We start from the raw sequence: 25,628 nt of genomic DNA on the forward strand, positions 1-25,628 counted from the left end.
AATTACTTTATATTACATTACTATGATGACAAATCAAACACAGTTTGAAAATAAATATAAAAAATAAAACTGTATGCAAGCACATTTAAAAAGAAAAATAATGACAATAGTTGTGTACTTATGCGGTAGCAGTGTAGAGGTAGAGCCTATACTTTCTAAGCAAGTAGGTTCAGATTTAGACCTTGTCACACTTTGGTAGCACTGCACTTAACTTGTTTCTGCATTGTTTTGTTTTTTATAAGGCTCTGTTTTGTAGTTAAAGGAATGAAAGTGGGTAGTAACAACAGTTATTAAAAATAAATAAATTGAGTATCCTCATTGCATTGGCACCTTTGACCTATGGGAAGAGTTAATTTAGAGAGATGAGAATACATTAAAAAGAATATTAAATCTTTACCTAAAAGTAATGTTTTTATTGTTAAATTTGTTTTTAATGAAAAACACTGGCATATAATTCTGCACTGGATCATCAATACTCTTTATAATGTCAAGTTCCACTAATTTATGAAGCATTAAAACCTAAAAAAAAAATATTATTTATATATAAACATAAAAAGTGGCCTTTAAGGTGCTCATAACACATGCAAAACTGTTTGTTTTAGTATAATGGTGCCATCAAGAATAGTGAAAAAATTTATAAACAGAATTTTTTCAAGTTTCAAAAAGTTTTGAGAGCAAGCAAGTAAAAATCATAAAAACAGCAAGCTGAAGAAAACAACAACAAAATAATGAAAAATATCTAATAAACAATAAATATTGTAATAAACAATATAATTTTTTTATACTGTTATTTAGATGTCCCAAGAAGACCTAACGGTCTTGTCACAGAGCACCGCGGATGTGCATTTAACTAGAAAGTTCACGCCTCCTTCCTTACCATGACGCGAAAATATGTCCAAGGCTCGTTTCGAACCTGGATCTATTGCTTATAAAGCAAGCGCACTAACCACTGCGCCACGGCCACTTAAATATATAATTAACTATGTTAATTAAATATAATTAACTATCTATTATAGCGTATATAGATATATATATATATATTTGCTAATTTTTTTTTCTGACTTTAATCTATTTTTTTTTTCTCCCACCATCTTCACTACATGTGATAATGTGATAATGGTCGGAGGTTGTCTGCAAGAGCCGGTCCAACAATGTTAACAATAAATTTTTCATGTTGTCTAAAAAAGAAAAGGTATCATTGGAAGATCTGGCCCAGATAACGCAACAGCATTACATTCAAGGACAGATTTGAGATTTATATAGATAAAGAATAGAATCATGAGTAAGAATGTAGCGAGCACGAAAAAGGGATGTAACCTTAGCAGATGCTAATTTTGCAATGGATTGAAGACAAGTTTTATACTACGGGTGGAAGGATTCAATAATCTTACAGATGTTACCTAATACACCGTAAGAAGAAAGCTTATGAAAAAGACCAGCATGTGAAACATTATCATAGGTTTTAGAAATGTCAAGAGGAATAACCTTAACAAACCAGAGGTAGAACAAGAAGACCAAAGTCCATATTGATGATCAGAAAGTAAGTTGTTATATTCATGATGAGAGATTAAGTGTTTGTTAATTAAAGACTTAAAACCTTGCTTATGATAAGAAGAAGAAAAATGGGACGGTAGCTAGACGAGTCAGATTGCTTTCCAGAATTATTTTAAATAGGGATAACAGATGTTGCTTTCCAGTAGACTGGAAAACAAGACTCTGATAAGTACTTGTTAAATACTTTTAAAAGTATAGACGGCAGCTTCGGAGAACACTTCTGCAAGATTATAACAGGTATGTTGTCCTGTATATGCTGTAGTCCTGTATATGCTGTCTAAGCATATACAGATTATAACAGGTATGTTGTCCTGTATATGCTGTATACAGGACAACATACCTGTTACAGTCTTATAGCCATCTTAATAGCTAAAAAAGAGGTGCGAGGATGGTCAACAGATAGAATCTGTTTACCCCGTATGTCTTAGCCTAGGAGGCTTTCTACAAGCCGGTAGCCGGATGGATTTAACGTGTACCCATGATGAGTACTTTTATTAAGACAACATCTTTTGTTTTTACTCAACCAAGAGCGCCAAGAAAGCAATGTGTTTTATGTCGGAATTGGCTTCTTCTAACCTTTACCTATAAAAACATATCATACAAGGCAGCAGGACATGAAAAAGGTTGCAATAATTTACGTTTGCTTAAAACTTTACTAAACTACTTGTCACAAAAACATTTTTAAAAGTATCAAACATTTTTAATTTTTTATAAAGAGTTGTAATTAAAAAAGTCTTTTCTTATAATTTGTTTTTTAAGAAGAAGAAAAAAAGAATAATGAAAAAAATTATTGCTGCCCCAAATCATCCCTTTAGTCAATGTAGCAGCAACCCCTTGCAATGTAGCAGCAACTCCAACAACCCTATTCTACCTAGATTCTGTTAGAAAGTCAATGTTTTTCCTAAAGTATTTCTATTTCAGTATGGCAGTAGAACTTTCTGTAAGATTGTAGAATATTCTGAAGCGTGCCAAAACATTCAAGCACTTCCCATAAATTTTTGAAATCTTTTAGAACTGGAACTATTTTAGAACCTTCCAGAACATTTGGAAGACAAATGAAGGCCACAATGGAAATACAATCAGAGTCACAAATTTAATTTTTTTGAGTCATTTCCCTTTTATTTTAGACCTGGGTTTATAATTTGTCTACCTGATGTGACTAATCGAAAAACGATTGGAGTCTTGAATTATGGGAATTTTAAAAAACACCACACAATGGCAGAACAATCAGAGTCCCATCTTTACAGCAACAAAGCAATTAAGCTAGTTATCAGCTGGCTTATTTTCTATCACATGACATGTAGGAGCCAATTCCGCGCTGTTTTAGTTAGGTGCCTGCTTTAAAGATGGCAGAAAGCAGCATTGATTGCCCGGTCATTAGTGACAAACCAAAGAAAAAAAAGAAGAATTTTACTCATAAAGAACAGCTGAAATTTCAACGCATATTAAGTCATATTCTTGAAATGTTTTGAAGTGATTACTGACAAAGAAAAAGACAGTATACTCAAGCAATTTAACTCAATTAGTAGAAAAGATGCGCAAGACTCGCACCATGCTTTCTTTGTTCAGGCGAAGAATCTTTTTTCTACCCATCTCAATGTAAATACGAGACCTTTGGTTATTGTTCCATTGCATAATAAGTCAAATTCAGCATTTGTAAGTCTTAGTATTTTTTTAGAATGCTGTATTGAACTAGAATTTTTATTCGAGCCGTGCGAAAAATGTTGAACTGTGTTGACTCTCTCTCTCTCTCTCTCTCTCTCTCTCTCTCTCTCTCTCTCTCTCTCTCTCTCTCTCTCTCTCTCTCCATCTATCTCTCCAAAATGCTATTTATGCTTAGAATGAGAAAAAGGTTGGCTAGTGTTTTTGTTCAAGAGAAATTTCTTAAGTAATTTGACATAAAACTTTGTTATGTAAGTCAAATTATCTTAGGTGTGTGTGGAGCATTCTCAGCTGTTTTTTTGATTCATTTATGTGTGTTAGGTCAGGTAAAAGTAATATGATCAATGGTATTAAATTTACTAGTGTATAGAATTTCTGTATAGGATGGAAAGTTCTTTTGTTTCTTTTTGGGGATTTTATTATTTAATATACCTGCACAAGCATATTTTTCATATCGAAGATTATGACTATTCTAGGATCCTGTAAAATAGTAAAAATATATATTAACTAATCAACACAGGTACGTTCCATCTCAGGAAGATTTATTTTGTTAACAACATTGTGTTATAGCTAAGGCTTACGTGTACAGTGAACTTTTTTTTTTTCTTATTGTAAGTTAAATTTGGTATAACTGTCATTCTTTTTAGTTAAATTATAAACTTTCTGTTTTCGTATTTGACTTTGTTTATTTATTTAATACTCTTTTATCTGTGTTGTGGCCGTGTTTGCGAGCCATTTTAAAACTAATTAAATTAATAACGTGGTCATAACAGATTAAACATAGTTTTGTTACACAAAAATATTAATTGTAGAGCTAAAACAATACCTTATCTTAGTTATCTGGCATTAATTTTGTTAACATCCTACAAAGTAATAATAACATCGAATAAAAAATTACTGCACACTTATTGCTCTTGATTCTGGAAAATAAGTAAACTGATTTTTATTTAAAGGTGAAAGCAGTGGAGAGACGACAACCTCGCAAAGATGAAGAAAAGGCCAAATTCAGGGACTTCTATGAGAACAAGGTCCGGTTTATTCGAGCTGGTGTGCCACTGGAAGCAAGAGTGTGTCACAAAGCATTTATAACTCTGTTTGGAATAACAAACAAAAGGATTCAAACTATAAAATCTAAAGTGTAAAAGACTGGTAAACTACGTTTTATTTGTTATAAATCTATGTGTTGCGAAGGCTGTGAAATAATGCTGAGTGATTGGTTACTCGTTTACTTAAAAACTTAAAAACAAAAATTATGTAGGCTTATGTTGTGTTGGTTTTTCAAATAATAATACTATTTAAATATTGTTGGTTTGTCTGTTTTACCACAGGATTTCCACGTGGAGACATGAGAGGGAGACATTCAAATTAACCTCATTGACTAAAGCCAGAAGCGTTGCAAGTAGTGATTGACCATACCCGGTCCTTCCCCGACCATACCCGAGTCAGAAAACAACCCAAAAAGTGACAGAATAAAAACTGAAACTTTATCAAAGAAAAGCTGCAAATTTCTACAAAAAAAATACGCCAGGCAAAAGATCTTGCCCGGATAGATAATTCTATATAGGTAGTCGTTTTCGATTTTCAAAAAAATCTATGCACTCCCAACAAAACTTCCAACGATGTTTATTACAAGCGTTAACTAATCTGCGTTTCGTTTAATGTTCACATGCTGTCAAAAGATGATGCATACTTCTACTTTTACAATGAGACTGTTGCCAAAAGGGGTGCTGATGATGTGTGCTCCATGTTTTATCATTTCATAGAGACATACATCCCGCAAGTAGTGACAAGACTGGATTTGTTTTGTGATGGGTGTAGAGGCAAAACAAGAATCGAACTCTACTTAGATTTATGCATTGGTTGGTTTACACAAAAAGACGATTTGAGCGCATCTCAATCAATTTTTTAATCCGTGGTCACTCATATCTTGAATGTGACCGTGACATGGCCTTGATCAAATAGTCAACAGATCTGGACCTTCCCAGCCAGTGGGTTCAAGTGTTCAGGAATGCACGTGTCAAGCAATCTCTCTTTTCAGTGATCCCCTGTGACCAGAATATGTTCAAGGCTACAAGACATCTTGTCCCTTTAAAACTAGACCTTTGCGTGAAGTCTACATTAAAGCCTCTTATCCGCGTTACATTAGCTTAAGTGATTCCTGGAACGGTACCATTGAAACTGCGGTTGTAACATTGAGACCTAAAGGTAAGCAAACAACCAACCCTCTAAAAACAAGGCCACTTGAGTTTTTATACAATGCCCTATCAGTCGGGAGTAATTCAAGGACTTACAGTGTCTGAAAAACTATACAACCCTGTAAACCAGAAACTCTACAATAATCATTCAGTTGTTGTTCCCTCTGATTGTGAAGATGGTTCTTCAACTGACATGTCATGTTATGCTGACGATTGAATCAATCATAACTATGGAGTTATTGCAACATAAACATTATTTTTTATTATTTTCCTGCTCCCGTCTTTTATTTATTGGTTTGGTATCTGCAATAAAGATTACACTCGTGTAATAATAATACTATTGTAAAGAATTATTTTAGTGCGTTTCGATTCTTTTGTGTTTGGTATGAGTAGTAATCAATAACGAAAATTTGTTATGAGAATGATTCTCTAGGAAATAACCTGTGGAATATCTTGTCTTGTATTGGAGTGATGCAACGGAAAAACAATGCGAACAGCAGTTCTCCTTTTAGAATATCAATATCAAACATATAAATCAATATTTTCACATAAAACTTTGAATTGCTATACTGAGAAATAAATGTTTTCTAAAATAAAATGATTTTTGGGGTGATTTAATTCATTGAACTACATAATGGTGATTTAAATCTTAAAAATTAATTTTCTTAAAACAGTAAAAGCGTGACTTTGATTGTTCTTCCGTTGAGGCCTTCAAATATATTATGGAGTATTATGGAGGATACTAGAATGATTTGGAAAATAATGGAAGGTTCTAAAAGTATTTTGAAAGCTCTTTAACTTAGAAGAATATTTTTAAAGGTTTTAGAAGAATCCAATCTGAAAAGTTTTAGAAAGTTCCTTGGTATTTATAAAGAAATTATATGCGAGGCTTACACATCAATTAATCTAAAATGGATTATGAACAGACTGCTCATAATTCTAATGAAGTAAAAGGAACAAAAGCAATTAACATTTGGAAAATGTAAAGAAAAATAGTTGGTCATCCAGTTGAGAGATTTTCTATAAAAATCCATCCATCCTATCAAGAATACCTTTTGAGACTGTTATACATTTAAGATTGCTTTCATGTAGTCAGAAAAAATCCTGTTTTAGATTACAGGAGAGTCAGAAACATTCCTGGTTCTGACAACAGGAGAGTCTAGAATCCCAGATGTTCTGACTTCATGAAAACCTTACATCTCCTGACTACAGGAGAGTCAGTAACATCTCTCTTTCTACCTACAGGAGAGTTGGGTCAGAAATATCCCTGCTTCTGACTATAGGAGAGTTAGAAAATTATTGTTTCTGACTTTCATGTACTCTCAACTATTGTTTATTAAAGTAGTTAATGAGACAAAAGCCATTTGTGATAAGGTTCTAATAAAACTTATGAAAAGACAAATTGCTCATGACAAAGTTTTATTTTAATACTATGAATGAAACTCCCTGAAAAAATTTTTCAAAATTAAATCTTAAAATCTCAAAATCAAAAAAAAAAAAAAAGAGTAAATCAATAAAAAGATGCTTAAGCTCTGTGATTTTCCTACTGCTCGTGCCATTGAAAGAATCAAAGAGCGAAATTAAGAATGGATCAATCTGTTGCATAAGTTTTCTCTTGAAAAAGAGAAAGATTTTGGAGAAAGAAATTGGCATTTTACTGGATCAAAATCAACTAGAAAGATACCCTTGAGACTATTCAGAGTAGAAAAAGTAGAAACTAATAACTTTAAATTCAGAAAGACCAAGAGCAAAAAAATAAGGAAGACTTTGCAACATCATTGCAAAAAAAGAACAGTATTTTATATTTATTTACTCGTCTAGTTTTTTCTCAGCACTTTAACCCTTAGGAACTCTGTCCCACCTTCATGTTTTCCTGACGCATACAACCTACAACTTTTTAAGTCTGAAACTCTATTTATTATTTTTTAGTAACTTCCAGCTTGATAGTGGTTGCTTTCAGCTTGATAGTGGTTGCTTCCAGCTTGATAGTGGTTGCTTCCAGCTTGATAGTGGTTGCTTCCAGCTTGATAGTGGTTGCTTCCAGCTTGATAGTGGTTGCTTCCAGCTTGATAGTGGTTGCTTCCAGCTTGATAGTGGTTGCTTCCAGCTTGATAGTGGTTGCTTCCAGCTTGATAGTGGTTGCTTCCAGCTTGATAGTGGTTGCTTCCAGCTTGATAGTGGTTGCTTCCAGCTTGATTGTGGTTTCTTCCAGCTTGATAGTGGTTGCTTCCAGCTTGATAGTGGTTGCTTCCAGCTTGATAGTGGTTGCTTCCAGCTTGATAGTGGTTGCTTCCAGCTTGGTAGTAGTTGCTTTCAGCCTTGTTAGGTTTAAATTTGATTTATGCTTAGCTATACTTCTATATTGAACCAAAATTTAATAAAATCATCAAAATCTTTACAATATGTAATAAATCGTGTATATATCAGATCATGCAATTTTTTATTTAATAATTTGCACTAATTACAGCTATACCAATTTGTAAGTGTAATTTATCATTATCATAATAATTACATTATTTGATATGTAAGATATCAAATAATGTAATTATTACGCTACGATAATGCCATCTAAATATCTATAAAGTTATTACCGTTGCAATGACTAAACAGTTTTTGATATTGCTCTACAACTTGCAGGAGATATTGCTTTTAAGCTTTATCTTTTTTACAAGGGTGGTCTGAAAAGTTTCCGACCTAACAAAGATAAAAAACATTTTATCGAAACTTTATTTTTTATTTTTCAACATAATCTCCTTGTAACTCTACACACTTTTCCCAGCAATGCTCCCTCTCTGTAACTCGCCCAAATAGTACTCGGCAATTTTCTCTGCAAAATAATTGTTCACGAAGGTAATTGCCTTTTCATTTGATGAAAATCTCTGACCTCCGAGCGCAATTTTTAAATGAGGGAATATAAAGAAGTTGCTTGGAGCCAGATCTGGTGAGTAAGGCGGATGGTCGAGTAGTTCAAACCGTAATTCGTGGATTTTCGCCAAGGCTACCGTTGAGGTGTGAGACGGTTCGTTGTCTTGGTGAAACAGGATTTTTTTTTCTGCAATTGTGGCCGTTTTTCCGCAAGTTGTTCCTTTAACTTATCAAGTAATGATGCGTAGTATGCTCCTGTAATGGGTTGTTTTTTTTTGAAGATAATTGATTAAAATAACTCCACAACTCAAAATCAGTTGCCATCACTTTTCCAGCCAAAAAAACAGTTTTTGCTTTTTTTAAAGCCAGTTCCCCATTTGCAACCCACTTTTTGGACTGTATTTTTGTTTCGGGCGTATAATGGTGTATCCAAGTTTCATCTACAGTAATTAATCGTCGTCAAAACTCGGATTTATTGCGCCTAAACAGCGCCAACAGAGTGTTGGAAATGTTCATTCAAACACGTTTTTGATCCAACGTGAGCAAACGCGGCACCCAACATGCGGACAGCTTTCTCATGCCTAAATTTTCATGTAATATATGATAAACACGTTCTTTTAATATGCTCATAACCTCTGCGATCTCTCTCACTTAAATTCGGCGATCGTCTAGCACCATTTGGTGAACTTTGGCGATGTTTTCATCGGTAGTAGCAGTTTTTGGACGTCCTGAACGTTCATCGTCTCCCAAGCTCTGACGGCCTTGTTTGAATTCAGGTGCGCAAAATTTCACTAACCCTAACCCTGATGGTGCAGAGTTCCCATACACAGAATCCATCTCATCTTTGATTTGCGTAGGCGTATTACCTTTCGAAAACAAATATTTAATGACAGCTCGATACTCGATTCTGTTCATTCTTACAAAATTTCTCACATCAACTCACTCAAACGGCTGTTACATAACAACTGCGCATTTAAAATGGCTCAAACTTTGGTATCAACATTTGAACAAAAAAATTCACTTGTTTTTATTTACGAGTGCTGCCATCTTCACGTCGAGGTCGAAAACTTTTCAGACCACCCTCGTAACTATGACATTGAATGTTTGAACAAACGCTATACCACTCTCTTCGCAATTATTTACAAAAGCCAGGTTCTTTACAAAATATTTAGCGTTCTTAAACATTGGATTTTTAGGTTATGGTTTAAAAGGAATGTCTAGGAAACTATTATCAGACTGTGTAAAAGAAGTTAAGATACGAACACTTCTTCCAAACTGTACGACAGTGACTTTAATAAATGAGCAGACTGAATTGAAATCAAAAACTGTGTTTTTTCACTTGAACATATATGCGTTCAAAATACAGCAAGAGTTTCGAATTCTGGGCTAATGCACAACAAATCTCGAGTTGTCATCTTTAGACCAGCTCTCTGAAGCGCTTAGTATTCATGCTTAGTAATCATGCTGGATCAATAGAACTTTTTTTATTAGAGCATCTCTTTGAATATTACTAGTGTATATGACTAGATGTAAACATAGACAACAAATCTGTTGAACCTCTTAGTTCCTTTTGAATTATGAGCTGGAAGTTAGAGTACAGTTTTATTGCCATCGTTAAGAAATTCTAACTTTAGTGAGTATATAGTCATTGCCATCAAACGTGCTCAATGAAAGGCGTGAGGTTTTTGGATTGCGTACTTTGTTTCTATTTCAACATTAGAAGTTGCCAGGAATAGAAACTAATAATAGTTCACTTTTACATAATTAAACTGACAGTGGTCACTTATGAATTCCTTTGGCTTAAGGTGGTTAATTCAGATCAATTATTACAGTATTTCTTAAACATGATAATATCTGGTCCTGTAGAAGCTTATCCTAGACAAAAATTAAAATCATCTGCCAATAGCTCTTCAGACAAGCCATCCACTCATTCTACCAAAGAGTGGTATTAAAACTCATACTAATGACAAGTGTTTTGGACTCCATAATTTTAGCAGTTCGAAAACCACATTAGTAGCAGCATACATGTAGCAGAAGTCATTTTAAAAGCCTACATGAGCTATGTGCTGTTATCATTTAGCAATGTAATCAGAAGTGAGAGCTGGTTAATCTTGTGGCTAACATCATCTGCTACATCAGGGAAAAGCTTTCTATCCTAATTTACTATTGATTTAAGACTATTGGTGCTAAAGTTCTTTTGTATTTGATGTTCCAGTTCCTGACAAGATTTCTTTCTGTGTCACTGAATGTGCTATTTGAGAGTATAACAATTGACGTTGAATATGGAGCCACTTCGTTAACTACAAAAGCAGTTATCACGGTGGGTTTTTGATTGCTTTAGTTTTACACACCCAATGCTGCCAGTTCGTAATTCCTGGCTTGAACATTAAAAATGTCTTGCTCTCTTTATTTGATATCATTTGATAGGCATTAGCATAGCTGATGTCAAATAGTTTATCAAGTTTTTCAGTATACAGTTTTTGGTAATGTAAATCCTTGTAATTACTTCTAGACTTATTCCTCATTAGTCTTGTTTGTGATAAAAATTTTTTACTCATCTTTATGACATGATGTTTCTGTTCAATGAAACATCTTGATTTATTTCAGAATGGCAGACCCTGGCTGTACACTCAACCAGTAATGTTGGAAAGTAATTGTTTTTTTATGCGGTGATAAAACACAATGGTTTTCATGATGTCACAAGACGGAAGACGGGCTTCTGCCATTGTTTTGCAAGAGTGTATAATTAACCAGATAAGGTCTTCACTCCAAGTTTAATTAAATTCTGAAATTTTTTGCAAATTAATTAGTATTTAAAAACTTATCTAAAAAAATTAATAAAATTTTTAGTACATTAAATTATTTTATAAACTTTTTATTCAGGATGTCTACTCCTTTGCGTGTTTCTCCTTATTACTCAGCTTATGATCATGCAATTAAAATCTAGTAAATCTATATTTAAACATTAAACCAAACTATCACAAATATAGAATGAGACTTTGAATTAAAATAGCGAGGCTTTGAGTTTTTCCGAAAAAAACATTTTCACTTTTTAGGACATCCTAATTTATAAACATGCATAAACACAACATGAAGTAGCCATTAGCCATCTGTAAGGTTTTGAAACATACTGATGGTCTTTTATTGCAGGAAAAAAAAATTCTGGCTTCAGCATTTCATGTTTTAAAAATAAAATAACAAATTATACCGTAAAAATCTTGCTGACGCTCGCAATAGGAAAAGGAGTATCAGTGTTAAGATTTTTGTTAGTAGTATAAGAATAACTGAATTTCCAAATCTCTTCTCCAAAATACGTCACAGTGATGGAGACTGCCTAAAAAGAATTTTTATGGCATTTTACGCTTGCTTATAAAACTGTAATAACATTTTCATCCTAAATATTTTAGATATAATAATAATACAAAGTTATAGATATGGTTTTATAAAAAAACAAAAACGGAATGCAGTTTTAAGTTACATTATGTATATATATATATATATATATATATATATATATATATATATATATATATATATATATATATATATATATATATATATATATATATATATATATATATATATATATATATATGTATATATATATATATATATATATGTATATATATATATATATATAATATTATTTATTTAATCAAGTTCAACCATTTTTCAAAACTAAAAAAAAGTTTAAAAAAAACAAACCAACTATATAAAAAACCTACTTAACTTAAAACAATGTTTATTAGAGCTTGATTTAGCAATCGCTTAAGTTTACCCTTGTGTCAAAAATGCTTTTATCGAGGTCATTAATTGCCTTTAAAAAAAAACCTGAATAAAGATGTAAAGAGGGGAGTATGATAAGCATTTTTCATGATAATTCATTATTAAAACATCTTTTTATTTTGGAAATCAAAAGCATTTTAAAATTAAAAAAAAAAATGTTTTAAGGCATATTTTTGCTAAACCTGAAACCTCAAAATAAAAAATTTAAAACAAACTTAAATCATAAGTTTTTATTCATTTTTTAAAGTTTAATGCAAAAGCATTAACGATTTCAAAGAAAGTTTTAAAAATTTTTTTTTATATTTTTTATTTTGTGTTTTCCTCCTTAGTAAAGGTTCGTGAAATTATAAATGTCAAATATTCAATTCTCCTCCAAGTTCTTTTGAGCATTTGTACCAATTATTTATTTAAAAGGGGTAAAAGTGTTGTAAAAGAAGAATTTTTTAAATGTGATTAATTAACTTGTTTATTCAAATAAAAATTCAGAAGGTAAAGAAAGTTATTTTTCATTTCCTCAACCAAATTTATATCCTTTTAAAAGAATTGTATCATAAATGCGGAAAAAAAAGATATTTTGTAGAGGAATACCTATAGTTAAACAACTTTAGGTCCTCAAAAATGTTTTAGAGATAAATTTTGTACCTTTTGAAAAATTTAAAAAAAATGTTAGTCATTCAAGAATTCAGAATATCCTTTTTAAACCAATCATGTTATGCAAAAGTATATTTAAGCTGAAGATTACCTGAAAAGTGCAGATAGCTATAATCTCCTATTATAAAAAAGTATATAATAATAAAAGCTTTAAAACGTTTTATAAAAACTTACCAGCACTTGCAATATCAAAAAAAAAGTTAGAAGAAGTTGATTACAGATAAGTAGTCTTAACTGTTCACTAGGACAAATTTACAAAGTAACATACCACCCCACACTCAACAATGTTTACTTTATTTATAATTAAATTATAAATCACAGATTTATAATTAATTTTTAATTTAGTTATAATATAGATAGGTTTATTACTCAGTTTTAATTTGAACACGGCTATCACATATTTTTTAATAGTATTCATCTATAAATTCAAACAAAATTTAAATACAGTTCAAATTTATACATAAATTTTATATATCTCTAACTCTGTTTTAATTTATGTAGTTTTCAGTTTAAGTCTTAAGATAAAAACTAACTAAAAATATTTTTACTTTATTTTTTTTTCAATACTTTTTTGCTCTTTAGTTAAGAGCGTAAAATTAGTCAAATGTAAAATTAATTAAATAAATTAAAAATCAATAAATAAAGTCAAATAATTTAAAAATAACTTTTAAGCTAATGCAAAAACTAAATAGTATTGATAAAACAAAAATTCACATCATACAAAAGTAACATCTTACATAAAAAAAAACATATAATAGACCAAAATGAACCATCACTTAAAGTTATAAAGACAAAATACTTATTGTTTACTATACGGTATTCATTCACAATGGTAACAGATAAAGATGTTAATAAATTATACATAAAAAAACAACCGGCATAAGTACTACATAAGTACCAGTATAAGTATTTAAACTTAATAATCAAGTTATAAAAAGTCCTTTTGTTGTACCTACTTCATATTTCCCATTAAATAACTCTGGTCCAATTTCGCTTTTTGAAGATAAAACAGCTTCCTGATATTCTGAGTAATTTATAATGTTAGAAATACTTTTCGCGTATACTCTTTCAAAACACGGCTCTGATGTTTGCGACGGAATTTTGGTTATCTAAATAAAACAAGATGTTTTAAAACAAAAAATGCAACAACAAAAAAAATAAAATGATTATACCAAAAATTCAATGGTTGTGTTATTCTATACTTTAATATAGAATACCTAGCTTATACTGCTCTCGCAGTTTGATCGGCTATGATTTAGAAATACCTAGCTTATACTGCTCTCGCAGTTTGATCGGTTATGATTTAGCGGTACTTATGTTAGTTTTAGTCATTTTAATAAAGCTAAAAATATATTACCTTTACTTTAATAATGCTAAAAATATTTTGTAAAAAAAGAAACATTTTTGATACTAGAATGCTTTAAATCACCACATTCTTCCTCAACTATTAGATATAAGTTTTCTATTTTCTACAAAAATTACTAATTTTATTAAGAAACATAGAAATATGCATATTTAGACGGTGAAGACAATAAATATGGTGGCTCGGTGTCAAATTTAGCTCCCGGGATACGCTCGGTGGTTAGAGGCTGATAAAAACTTGTAGCCTATTCTTACAACTGTATTTAATTTCCAAGCTATAAATGTTTATAACAAGAATAATAAAAGTTGTAACAAGTTAAACTAAGAAATCTAAGAATTTTGAGCGCGGCTTTTTTTGACAGATCCGTATTTTCAAAATTTGTAACTTAAAAATGTCATAACTTTGTCAATTTGAATAAGTTTTACTTTTTAAATACTCTATAGTAAATCTTTGAAATTATATAACAACCTAGTACTTGCCCCAGTTTAAAGTTTCATGTCTCATATCTATACATATTTTTAGCTCTACCACCATTTTATTTTGACATTGCCGTTTCGTTTTTTGTAAAATATACATTGTCATAAGCTTTAATAGAATAAGCCGACTACAAAATATCGTGTCGAAAAAAAAATTAAGTAGATAGTTAAAGTAACATATTACTATTACTAATATATTGCTTTTGCTATAGTAAGATCTCCAATTAAAGCAGCGTGGTTTCATCCTTTTTTTATTTTATTTTACCTGCTTTGATACAAAAGTATTATTTTGTAAAAAAAATTTTAATTAGCTCCGAACATTAAAACAATGAAACATGCATGCTTAAAATAAACGATTTTATTTTTGAATAAGTTGCAAAAGCTAATAAAACTATAATGTTAGTGCTACTAATTTTTCTCAGACAAAATATTAGATAATTGTTAATTTAGCAAACTACCTGCTTTTTATGCTGGTATGTTAGTGGTTTTTGATAATTTAATTCTTTTAATGAATGATTAATTGGTTTTGCCTTTTATTAAAAATGCTTAATTAAGTTTGAATTAGTTACTTTAATCAGGGTTGTTACGACATAATATGTCTGGCAGATCTGTCGACATATTTTTAGACATTTTCTGCCGACATAAAATATGTCAGACATAGTTTCTATCGACATATTTTGACATAATTTTATGTCTGAGTTATTTTCTGCAGACATAAAATATGTCAGACATAATTTCTATCGACAAATTTTGACATAATTTTATGTCTGAGTTATTTTCTGCTGACATGAAATATGTCCCACATATTTTCTATCGACATATTTTGACATAATTTTATGTCTGAATTATTTGCTGTTTGATATTCTTGAAGAAAAAATCAATCTAACAAACTTATTGCGCATTTAAACTTAATTTAAAGAGTAAAGTGAAAATAGTTTAACAAATTTGTTGCTTTTTTGCAATCAATTATGCTTCATAAAACTTTTATTTTAAACCCTATAAGCAAACATCAGTTGTTTCATAAAGGTCTTTTTCTGCCCTTTTTAGCGATGTATCATTTGATAGTATTGATTGATATTGACTAGTATTGATTCATCATTTGATAGTATTTGATAACATTGATAATTATTGATTAGTATTGACGATTTCTCTTATTAGAATGTACAAACTTAAGCTGAGTTTCGATTACTGAAAGTGGTTTTTATTAGTGTGATTAAACATAGAATTGTTTTTTTTATTAAGATAATAACAAAAAAAAAAAAAAAACATTTTCAGTTATTTTTAATTAATAGTTGATCCTGAAAAAGATTTGATTATGAAAAATTGAACTGAAAAATTCTATGAAAAAACACTGTTCACAGAATTTCAAATATTTTGTGCCAAATTAAATTCATTTAAGCTGAAGAATTTGAAATATTTCGCAAAAGTTATATTCAGCTCATTAAATTCATATTAAGTAGACTAACCGGTAATAATTTATAACTAATTACGAATGATATACTTATAGTTATAATAGTTATGCTTTATTTAACAATAAAATAATTGACAATTGCATTATAACTGCATAATTAACTGCCATAAACTTGCATAAAATGTTTTTAGTAAAATATATACATATTTTAACTATATACATATTTTAGTGAAATATATACATGTATTGGAAAAATAATTTTTACTAATAAAAACCACTTTCAGTAATCAAAACTCAGCTTAAGATAGTTCTTACATTCTAATAAGAGAAATCATCAAAACTAATACTATTGATAAGTATTGATACTTATCAATACTATCAAATACTATCAAATGATGCATCAATACTAGTCAATATTAGTCAATACTATCAAATGATACATCGCTAAAAAGGGCAGAAAAAGACCTTTATGAAACAACTGATGTTTGCTTATAGGGTTTAAAATAAAAGTTTTATGAAGCATAATTGATTGCAAAAAAGCAACAAATTTGTTAAACTATTTTCACTTTACTCTGTAAATTAAGTTGAAATGCGCAATAAATTTGTTAGATTGATTTTTTCTTCAAGAATATCAAACAGCAAATAATTCAGATATAAAATTATGTCAAAATATGTCGATAGAAAATATGTGGGACATATTTTATGTCAGCAGAAAATAATTCAGACATAAAATTATGTCAAACTATGTCGATATAAAATATGTGGGACATATATTATGTTGGCAGAAAATATGTCTCAGACATATTTGACTGATAACAACCCTGACTATAATGAACAAAATTTTTTGTTAAAGAACTTTTGCATATTTAATATCTTAATAAAGACTCTACGAGAAGAAACGACAGGGTCACGTTTTGAAAATTTAGACTTTTTAGAATTTTAACTTTATTAACTATAATAGTATATTTTGTATTTGAATTCATATGAAATTATTTTTTTTATGTATGCTTAAACTTTGATGGAATAAGAAATCTCTTCTTTAATATAAAAAAAGTTACCTTCCCTAAAAGCTCCCAACAATTGCCTCAACAAATGAAGTAAAAATATGTATTTGTGCAAAAATAAAGAGTGAATAAATAATACATTAAAGTTATTTGAAAATATAACTCTTGAATCAAAACGCAACAATAACAAATGCATATGCAAGTACAATTGACTGAAATAACAAAAGCACTGATGTTATCGTAATTTAAAAACTATATATAATTAGTAACTTCAACAAACAACATTATAAAACAACTGCTGGAAACAAATCTACTATTCGTAGAAGCCGATATCTCAGGCAATAAATGGATAATTTTACTTAAAGCACGGATGAGATATAAAGAAATTAAAAAACTTTTCAACCCATGAGGTATCTACAATAATCTACAACTGACTTGCAGCGCTGCAGTTAAGGAGATGTTCTTCAACTTTGCTGTTCCAGAAAACTTAAACAATTCCGAAGAAGCAGAGCTCTAAGCTCATATCAAGTCAGTTTCTCTTAAATCATTCCACCGTAGTCTGTGAGTCTACAGAGCACAATTATTCTTTATCAAACAATCAGGCGGAGAAACAATTATCAATTTTATCACAAGAATCAAATAACTAGCAGTTCTCTATAATTTTCGAAAAAATTTTTTGTTGTTAAGCCTACAAATGTACATCCAATTATATGGAGGATATTTTAAACCACAATTAAAAGCAGAAATCAAGAGCCTCACCCGCCAAAGTGAAGTTCTCTTAGAAATTAATTCATTAGCAACATTGAAAAAGCTGACCAATCGCCGACTAATAATGGAATCCACCTTTTTTCAACACACAAACAAAAATACAAATAGCTGAATAGCTCAGCTAAAGTTAAAATATCAAAACTAATCATATCATTGATAAATTCTGAAACCCCACCCAAACAAATGAAATTTCAAAGGATGCGGCAGAAGGCCACACCTACGATAAAATATGAAGCCTACGATAAAATATGAAGAGTTCCAAGAAAAGAAAATCATTTTCTTTATGTATACAAAAGCATTAAGACATCTTGCATAAAAAAAAAACGACCTCAGAGAAATATCATTTATTTCGTCGGTTGCTAAAAATAATACACGGAAGGAGCCCCTTACAATTGTATATCAGGACTATCAATCTCCTTTTGAAGAACTACTAGTAAAAAATGGTTTGATAACTATACACCACAAGAATTTAAATTTATTGTTTACGGAAACTTTCAAAGTTAAATTGATGGAAAAGATTTTCCGTTTTCGTAATACTAGTCTAAGAGGGGATAAATTTGCATATAACAATATACAGGCTGTGAAATACGGTCTTGAGTCCATTTTCGCATTTGGGATCATCAATTTAGTTTTTAGTACCAAGGAGTTGCAAATCAGCATTAACTCTGAAAGAATATAAATTAAAAATCAAAACATTGGATTCCAAAGTACTGTCCTTGCAAATTATGCATCATCTATGTCAAAGACACTCGATTTATAAAGTCACATGTTTGATTTATGCAAATTTTATTCAACTCGTCATTTTAATTTTTGTTTTTTTTTAATGATTTTTAAGTATTTTCTTGAATTTTTCAATAATTGTCTTTGTCGACTTTAACTAGCCTAATATGGAGCTTCTTAATTTGTATGTAAAAGTGTTAACTATAAATTATTTGCAAATAAATAAATAAGTAATCGTCGACGGCTACTGTCCAAATATGACTAAAAGATCAAATTGTACCACACAAACGATGAGATAAAAGCAATTTCACTGTAAATAACCTTGAGTTATTGCCAGTTTTATCAGTAAAACTCAAAAAAGACTTAAAATCTAGAACCTTCATCCGCTAACTACATAAAACAAATATAATTATTTTTTATAACAACATTAGATATAGCCGAAACTGGTGCCCAGATATGCACTGCTGGTTCAGTCATATTAAATAAATGATCATTACGAGAACAATTTTAAATTATAAGGCATAGAATTTGGGGCGTCACCGAAAACAACCTTAAAGTTAATTTTAAAAATATCAAATAAAACTGCGGAAACATTCCACTACAAATAAAAAAATCAGCAAAACTATTTATTTAAAAAGATACCAATAAAAGCTATTATATTAGAAAAATATGGTTGTTCTTTGAGATGTCACGAATAGTGATTTTGTCAAATACCGAATACCAAATAGGCGCTCAGCCGAAGCACTGAATATTCAGCAGCCTTATATTGGGTGACACTTAGTTAACTTTGAAGGTTCCGACATGCTTCATTGAAGTGGATACGTTAACTATGCTGTCTGCGTTTTTTTTTCATTTGTGACTAGAATGTGTGACAGCATGCACTATTTGTTAACTGTTCCATCATATTGTTTTAACTATGCATAAAAGTATCATACTCTTCATACCATTCATGATTATAAAGGTATCATACTCTTCATACCATTCATGATTATAAAGGTATCATACTCTTCATACCATTCATGATTATAAAAGTATCATACTCTTCATACCATTCATGATTATAAAGGTATCATACTCTTCATACCATTCATGATTATAAAGGTAACCAGCTCACATATATCTTTTGCTCTTTTAAGGTAATTTAAGAAGTTGCTATTGATAAACATAGCACAAAAAACTCTAAGTTTATTATGTCTTTACTACATCCAGAACTTTAATGGGTTAAACTTTTGGTTTAATTTTAATGGGAATGTCAATTATATGGTAGCCTTTTTTATTGATGCACGTTTTTAAAAACTAATTTTAAGGGATTAGTTAAAACACAACAAGCAAAACAGCAAAAATATTTAAAAGCTCTGAGAAAAAGTAAGTCAGTGAAGGGTTAATCTTTCTCAGTGAATGACTGCTTCACACCAATTAACCATCATCGGTGCCTAGTAGCACAGATGATGGTTCATCTCCACTTTTTAAGAAAAAGTAATGTAAATTAAAACAATCAAACCAATCTCTCAAAAAATATGGGCACACATGAAGATGTGAAAAAGAAAACTCAAACTGCAAATAAAATTAGTTTTTATATAAAATTGTTTGCTTATATTGGATAACAAATTCTTACAAGTTGTTGTCAGCAAGCGCAAAATATTATCCTACCAGAACTCGCTAAAATTTTCTTATTATTTGACAGTGGCAGTGTGCATGGTAAATGGCTATTTTTGAAAGTCTATAATTTATGAAGAATTCGTAATCATTTGCTATCATCAAACGATGAAATTTTTCTTATCATAACCAACCACTTTAGATTTAAAGAAGTTATAAAAAAAAAAATCACAGGCAGCTTCAAAAATAAAACATTCGCATTGCCTAAAACAATTAAAATAAGTGATGAATTTTTGCATAATCAAGAAGAGATAGCTAACAAGCTGAATAAATTTTTTGTTTTTGTTGAGTCAAATTTATCCAAAGAAATTCCCCATAAATCCATTAGATTATGTAATAGTTTCTAATACGTCAGAGTTTCATTCATTTGAACTTAATTTTGAAGAGTTTGAATGCGCCTTTAAAACCAAATAAATTAGTTGGTGCGGATGATATTGATGTAAACATTCTTATCAATCAAGTAAATTGAAGTAATAAAAGATATACTTTTAAAGAGTTTTTCATGTTCAATAGCAAAGAATTTTTTCTAACCAACTAAAAATATCAAAGGTGATTCCTATATTTAAAGGAGGAGATTCAACTAGTCTTGACGTTAGAATAATAGGGTTCTATCTCCCTTTTATACTGTTGAGAGAGTTTAACAAAATATTTTATACTCTCTTCAATTTTTAAAATCAAAAGTGAAAATTTGTTAAATTAAAGATCAAAATACCAAATTTGTTAAGTTGACTGGTAAGATTACAAATTATTTATTATTTATCAAGTATATAAATTGGTATAAGATAAAATAGCATATCGTTGGATGAGAATTATAAGGTTCTATTTCCAAATTTTTATGGTAAAAAAGTTTAATTTTCAATTTTTAGTTATATTATTTTTATGTTCAAAATTATATAATTTTAATATATTAATCTTCTCATTATTATTTATATAATGTTAAAAATTGTTATTTTTCTGTTTTTAAATTGTCTGTTTCAACCTTATTTAATAAAATTGAAATTAACAATTAATTCGAAAAAAAAAGCAATTTTAAAAATTATGAAATTAATAATGTAAGATTATTTATAAAACATAAAATAACATGAAAAACATATATTTTATTAGCATAAACATCAACAACAATAAAACAATAAAATGATTAAAAATCGAGACTTAAATTCTCAAAACGTTAAATAATGGGAATAGAACCTTATTATTCTAACGTCACGTAATGTTAACAACTATAGTCCTACATAGGCCGTTAAATCGAGCCGAAAGAGCCAAGCTTGCCAGGGCTCGGCTTGACTCGTTTACATATTAAGAGTGTTTTGGCTCGGCTCGAGCTCGATTCGAACATGAGATTCTTTGTTCGAGCTCGGCTCGTTAAGGATTAGTATTGTTTGGGCTCGGCTCGTTTTACATGTTGCTCGAGCTCGACTGGTTTAAAACTTGAAATAATTAATGTAACCTGTTAGTTTAAAGCTCGTTTAGTAAAAAAAAATTGCTCGTTAAAGGCTCGTCTGTAAATAATGCAAGTCCAAATCAACAAACAATATAAACAATCCTACAGTCTATTAAACATGCAAATAAACAACATAATGAAATAAGATCCCACAAATCTAATAGTTCAAAATAAAAGTTAAAACTAATAGTTCAATGTTCAAACTTAATGTTCAAAGTTCAAACATAATGTAAACTCTCACAAACATAATAATTCCTATTAAACACTGCACTCTAATAGTTCAAATTACATTTTCACAAATATAAGTCTTGCTCTCATTGCATTAAATAAATAAATAAATAAATATATATATATATATATATATATATATATATATATATATATATATATATATATATATATATATATATATATATATTCGAGCTTTAATCGCGCCTATATGAACGAGCCTATGATGTTCAAGCTCGGCTCGTTTAATAAACGAGCCTAATTTTTTGTTCAAGCCCGGCTCGTTTACCATTCGAGCCGAACATGAACGAGCTCTTGTCAAGCCGATCACCGAGCCGTTCACGAACACGAGCCAGGATTTACAGCCCTAGTCCTACATCTATTTTATCCGTGTTTTTAAAAACTTTGGATAGAATTTTATATAGCAAAATTTATTATCATTTATTTATAAACAATTTGAAATATAGCAATCAAAATGGATTTGAAAAAATAACTCAACAAAAAACGCAGTTCTTATAAATAAACGTTTAAATAAACTCAACTCAACAGAGCACGCAATTTTACTAGAGGTATAAATAATTCTTTTGAAAGCTCCTATTATACAGTTAGGGTTTTTATCAACTTAACTAAAGCTATCAATACAATTGATCACAAAGTTCTTTTAAATAAAAATAAAAAAAGATTTACATTATAGGCAGTGTTTTATATTATCTTAAAAGCTACTTAAATAAATGAAAGCAATTTGTAAACGTTTATGTACCATCACCAGTAAACTTGCTTAATACAACTTATGGAGTCCCTCAGGGATCAATATCAGGTCCTCTTCTCTTTTTTATTTACAATAACAATCTTAATAAAGCTTCAAAGTTAATGACGGTTATGTTTGCAGACGATACAAGCTTATTTTTATCTCACATTAATATTACATTACTATTTACATCTCACATGAATATTACATTACTATTTTTATCTCACATTAATATTACATTACTATTTTTATCTCACATTAATATTACTATTTTTATCTCACATTAATATTACATTACTATTTTTATTTCACATTAGTATTACTATTTTTATCTCACATTAATATTACATTACTATTTTTATCTCACATTAATATTACATTACTATTTTATTTTATCATAGTATAAGCTTCTAATTGGTTTAAGACAAATAAACTGTCACTTAATATCAATAAAAATAAAGGATTTTTTTTCCATCCTAATTACAAAAAATATTTTATACCATATGTCATAGCGCCTGTTTATATTGATAATATGATTTAAAAAAAAGTCATCGCGACCAACTTTCTTGGTATTTATATTGATGAAAATCTGACATGGAATTATCACATTAAAAATTTGAGTCATAAAATATCAAAAAAGATTGGAATTTTATATAAAACAAGGAGTTTTCAAAATAAGTACACTTTGCTTAAACTATATTATTCACTCGAGCATTGCGTGGGGTAGTACTAATCAAAATAAACTCGAACCTCTTTCATAGTCAATAGAAACATGTCGACGCCTCGTTAAATTCAAGGATCTTTTTATTTATGCCAAGCCTCTTTAAAATTGAAATTAAAGTCTTTAATATATATGATTTTAACATTTTAATGTTATTTGCTTCATGCTTACATGTAAAAGCAATCTGCCCCATGTACCTTTTCATAAATTGTATACCAAAAAAGAAAAAACTAAATAAAATGAACGAAATGATTACAACGTTCGTCAATCAGCTTATCAAACTTATTTATTGATCTAAGCAAAGCATTTGATACCGTAGATCATAATATTCTTCTATATAAACTTTAAATTATGGTATCATAAACTCTAACTTAGATTGGTTTAAGAATTATTTGAAGAATAGAAATCAATGCACTTCATATGATGGCAAAAAAACAGATTTAATGACAATTAACTGCGGAGTCCCTCAAGCATCAATTCTAGGACCACTTTTATTTCTCATATATATAAATGACTTGAGTAAACTTTCCAATATCTTAAACTCAATTTTATTTGCCAACGATACTAATGTATTTTATTCTAATAAAGATATTATTATTTTATTTGCAACAATGGGCAAAGAGCTTGCGAAACTAAGCGAATGATTTGTATCGAATTAATTGTCCATAAATATTAAAAAAACAAAATATACTTTCTTCCATCGTCTTCATGATAAAGACAACGATCCCTTAAAACTTCCTAAGCTTTTAATTAATAGCTCTTATGTCAAAAGAGAGCGTTCTTTGTTGTTTATAGGTGTAGTTTTAGATGAAAATGTAACGTGGAAAGAGCATATACGTAAAATCCATAATAAAATCTCAAAAGGCACAGGCCTCTTATATAAAGCCAAACAGTTGTTAAATCAAAATTGTTTGAAATTTATTTTTCTTTTATTCATTGCTATCTAAATTACGCTAACGTTGCTTGGTGCAGCACTAATGTATTTAAAAAAAAAAGCTTTTAATTAAACAAAAATACGCTGTAAGAATTATTGGAAATGTGGATCGCTTCTAGCACACTAAATTTCTTTTTAATAAGTTCAAAATACTCAACGTATTTCAACTTAATTTATATCATATTCTTATTTTTATGCTCCAAGTAGATAATAAAATGGCACCCATTTTATTTAATTTAATTTTTGAAAAAATGAATCACTAATACCCAACAAGATTTGCAAATGACAATTATATTCAACCAAAAGCATATTATTCTGCTACTAAGTTCTCGATTGCAATCAGAGGACCTAAATTATGGAACACGTTATTGGATAATGAGTTAAAATAATTCCTTCCCTTAATCAATTTAAAAATAGAATAAAAAATAAACTTTTGATAATTGACAATGAACCAACTTCTTCTGAAACTTTTAAATAGGAGTAATCACTCGTTTTATTTACTTGTTATTTACTTTATTTTTGATTTTAATCTAAACCTTTACCTTTCTTTGATGTCCATGTTTTATCTCATTTTTATTTAATTTTAAATTCGAAATCTTAATAAATAAAAGTTTGAAAAAAATAAAATTATATATATATAAAAACTATTTTTTATTTTTGCATTTATATATGTACTTTATGCGTTTATTACATTGTGATAACGGTAATCCTTTTTTTGTTACTTATATTCTTGTTTTGAAGGGGCTTGGCAATAAGACTGAGTTTGTCTTCTTCTTGCCCCAGCCGTGTATATAACTTTTGTAAAAGTCTAATTTTGTAAAAAAATTCTTTATAACGAAATACGTACATACATACTAACTAATTTTGGTAAATATTGTATTTAATATCTGGGAGTACTTAGAAGTTTAGCTATCTCGTTTTCAGACAAACTTAAAAAAGTCATTTTTTATTAGATGAAATATATTTTTTCTTTTAACTTCTTTTAAAATAATTTATTAACTGTTTTTTAACAGTTTTTGTAATTATAAAACTGCTTATTTACATCTTTATATTTAAAACGAAACTTTTTTTAATTTTTATTTATGTTTTTAATTTATTAAAAACATAAATAAAAATTAATTCTAAATAATTCTAAAAATTATTAATTCTAAATTATTTTTTTATCTGCTAGTATAATAGCTTTTTTTGCAAATTATTTTTTTATTATTTTGAATATTTTATATGAAATTTTAGCACTTATAATTTTTAGCGGTTCTCAACGACAAGACCTTACATCATCTACGAGTCCCCGCTTTCTTTCATTTCTTTATATTGTTTTTGTAAATTTTTTTGCATATTTCTGTATTTTAATATTTTATATCGGATTGCTTTATTTAAAAATAAAATAAAAGAAAAAAAAAATATCTTAGTACCAAATACGCCAATTGTTTTTAAAATAAAAAATT

The 25,628-nt window shown here is 29.3% G+C and overlaps 1 protein-coding gene across 6 annotated transcripts in view; it reads right to left on the bottom strand.

The window, feature by feature from the left end:
- The window catches only part of LOC100199022 (beta-lactamase-like protein 4), a 102,790-nt gene that overhangs the window by 36,893 nt on the left and 40,269 nt on the right, over positions 1–25,628 (bottom strand). For all 6 annotated transcript variants that reach the window (XM_065809968.1, XM_065809965.1, XM_065809970.1 and 3 more), the window contains exons 3-5: positions 13,670–13,822; positions 11,485–11,610; positions 398–519 (exon numbers count right to left, since the gene is read on the bottom strand). In XM_065809968.1, coding sequence (XP_065666040.1) covers positions 398–519; positions 11,485–11,610; positions 13,670–13,822 — 401 coding nt within the window. The remainder of the gene's footprint in view (positions 1–397; positions 520–11,484; positions 11,611–13,669; positions 13,823–25,628) is intronic.

Source organism: Hydra vulgaris, chromosome 11 (genome assembly GCF_038396675.1).
Source record: "Hydra vulgaris chromosome 11, alternate assembly HydraT2T_AEP".
Taxonomy (NCBI): domain Eukaryota; kingdom Metazoa; phylum Cnidaria; class Hydrozoa; order Anthoathecata; family Hydridae; genus Hydra; species Hydra vulgaris.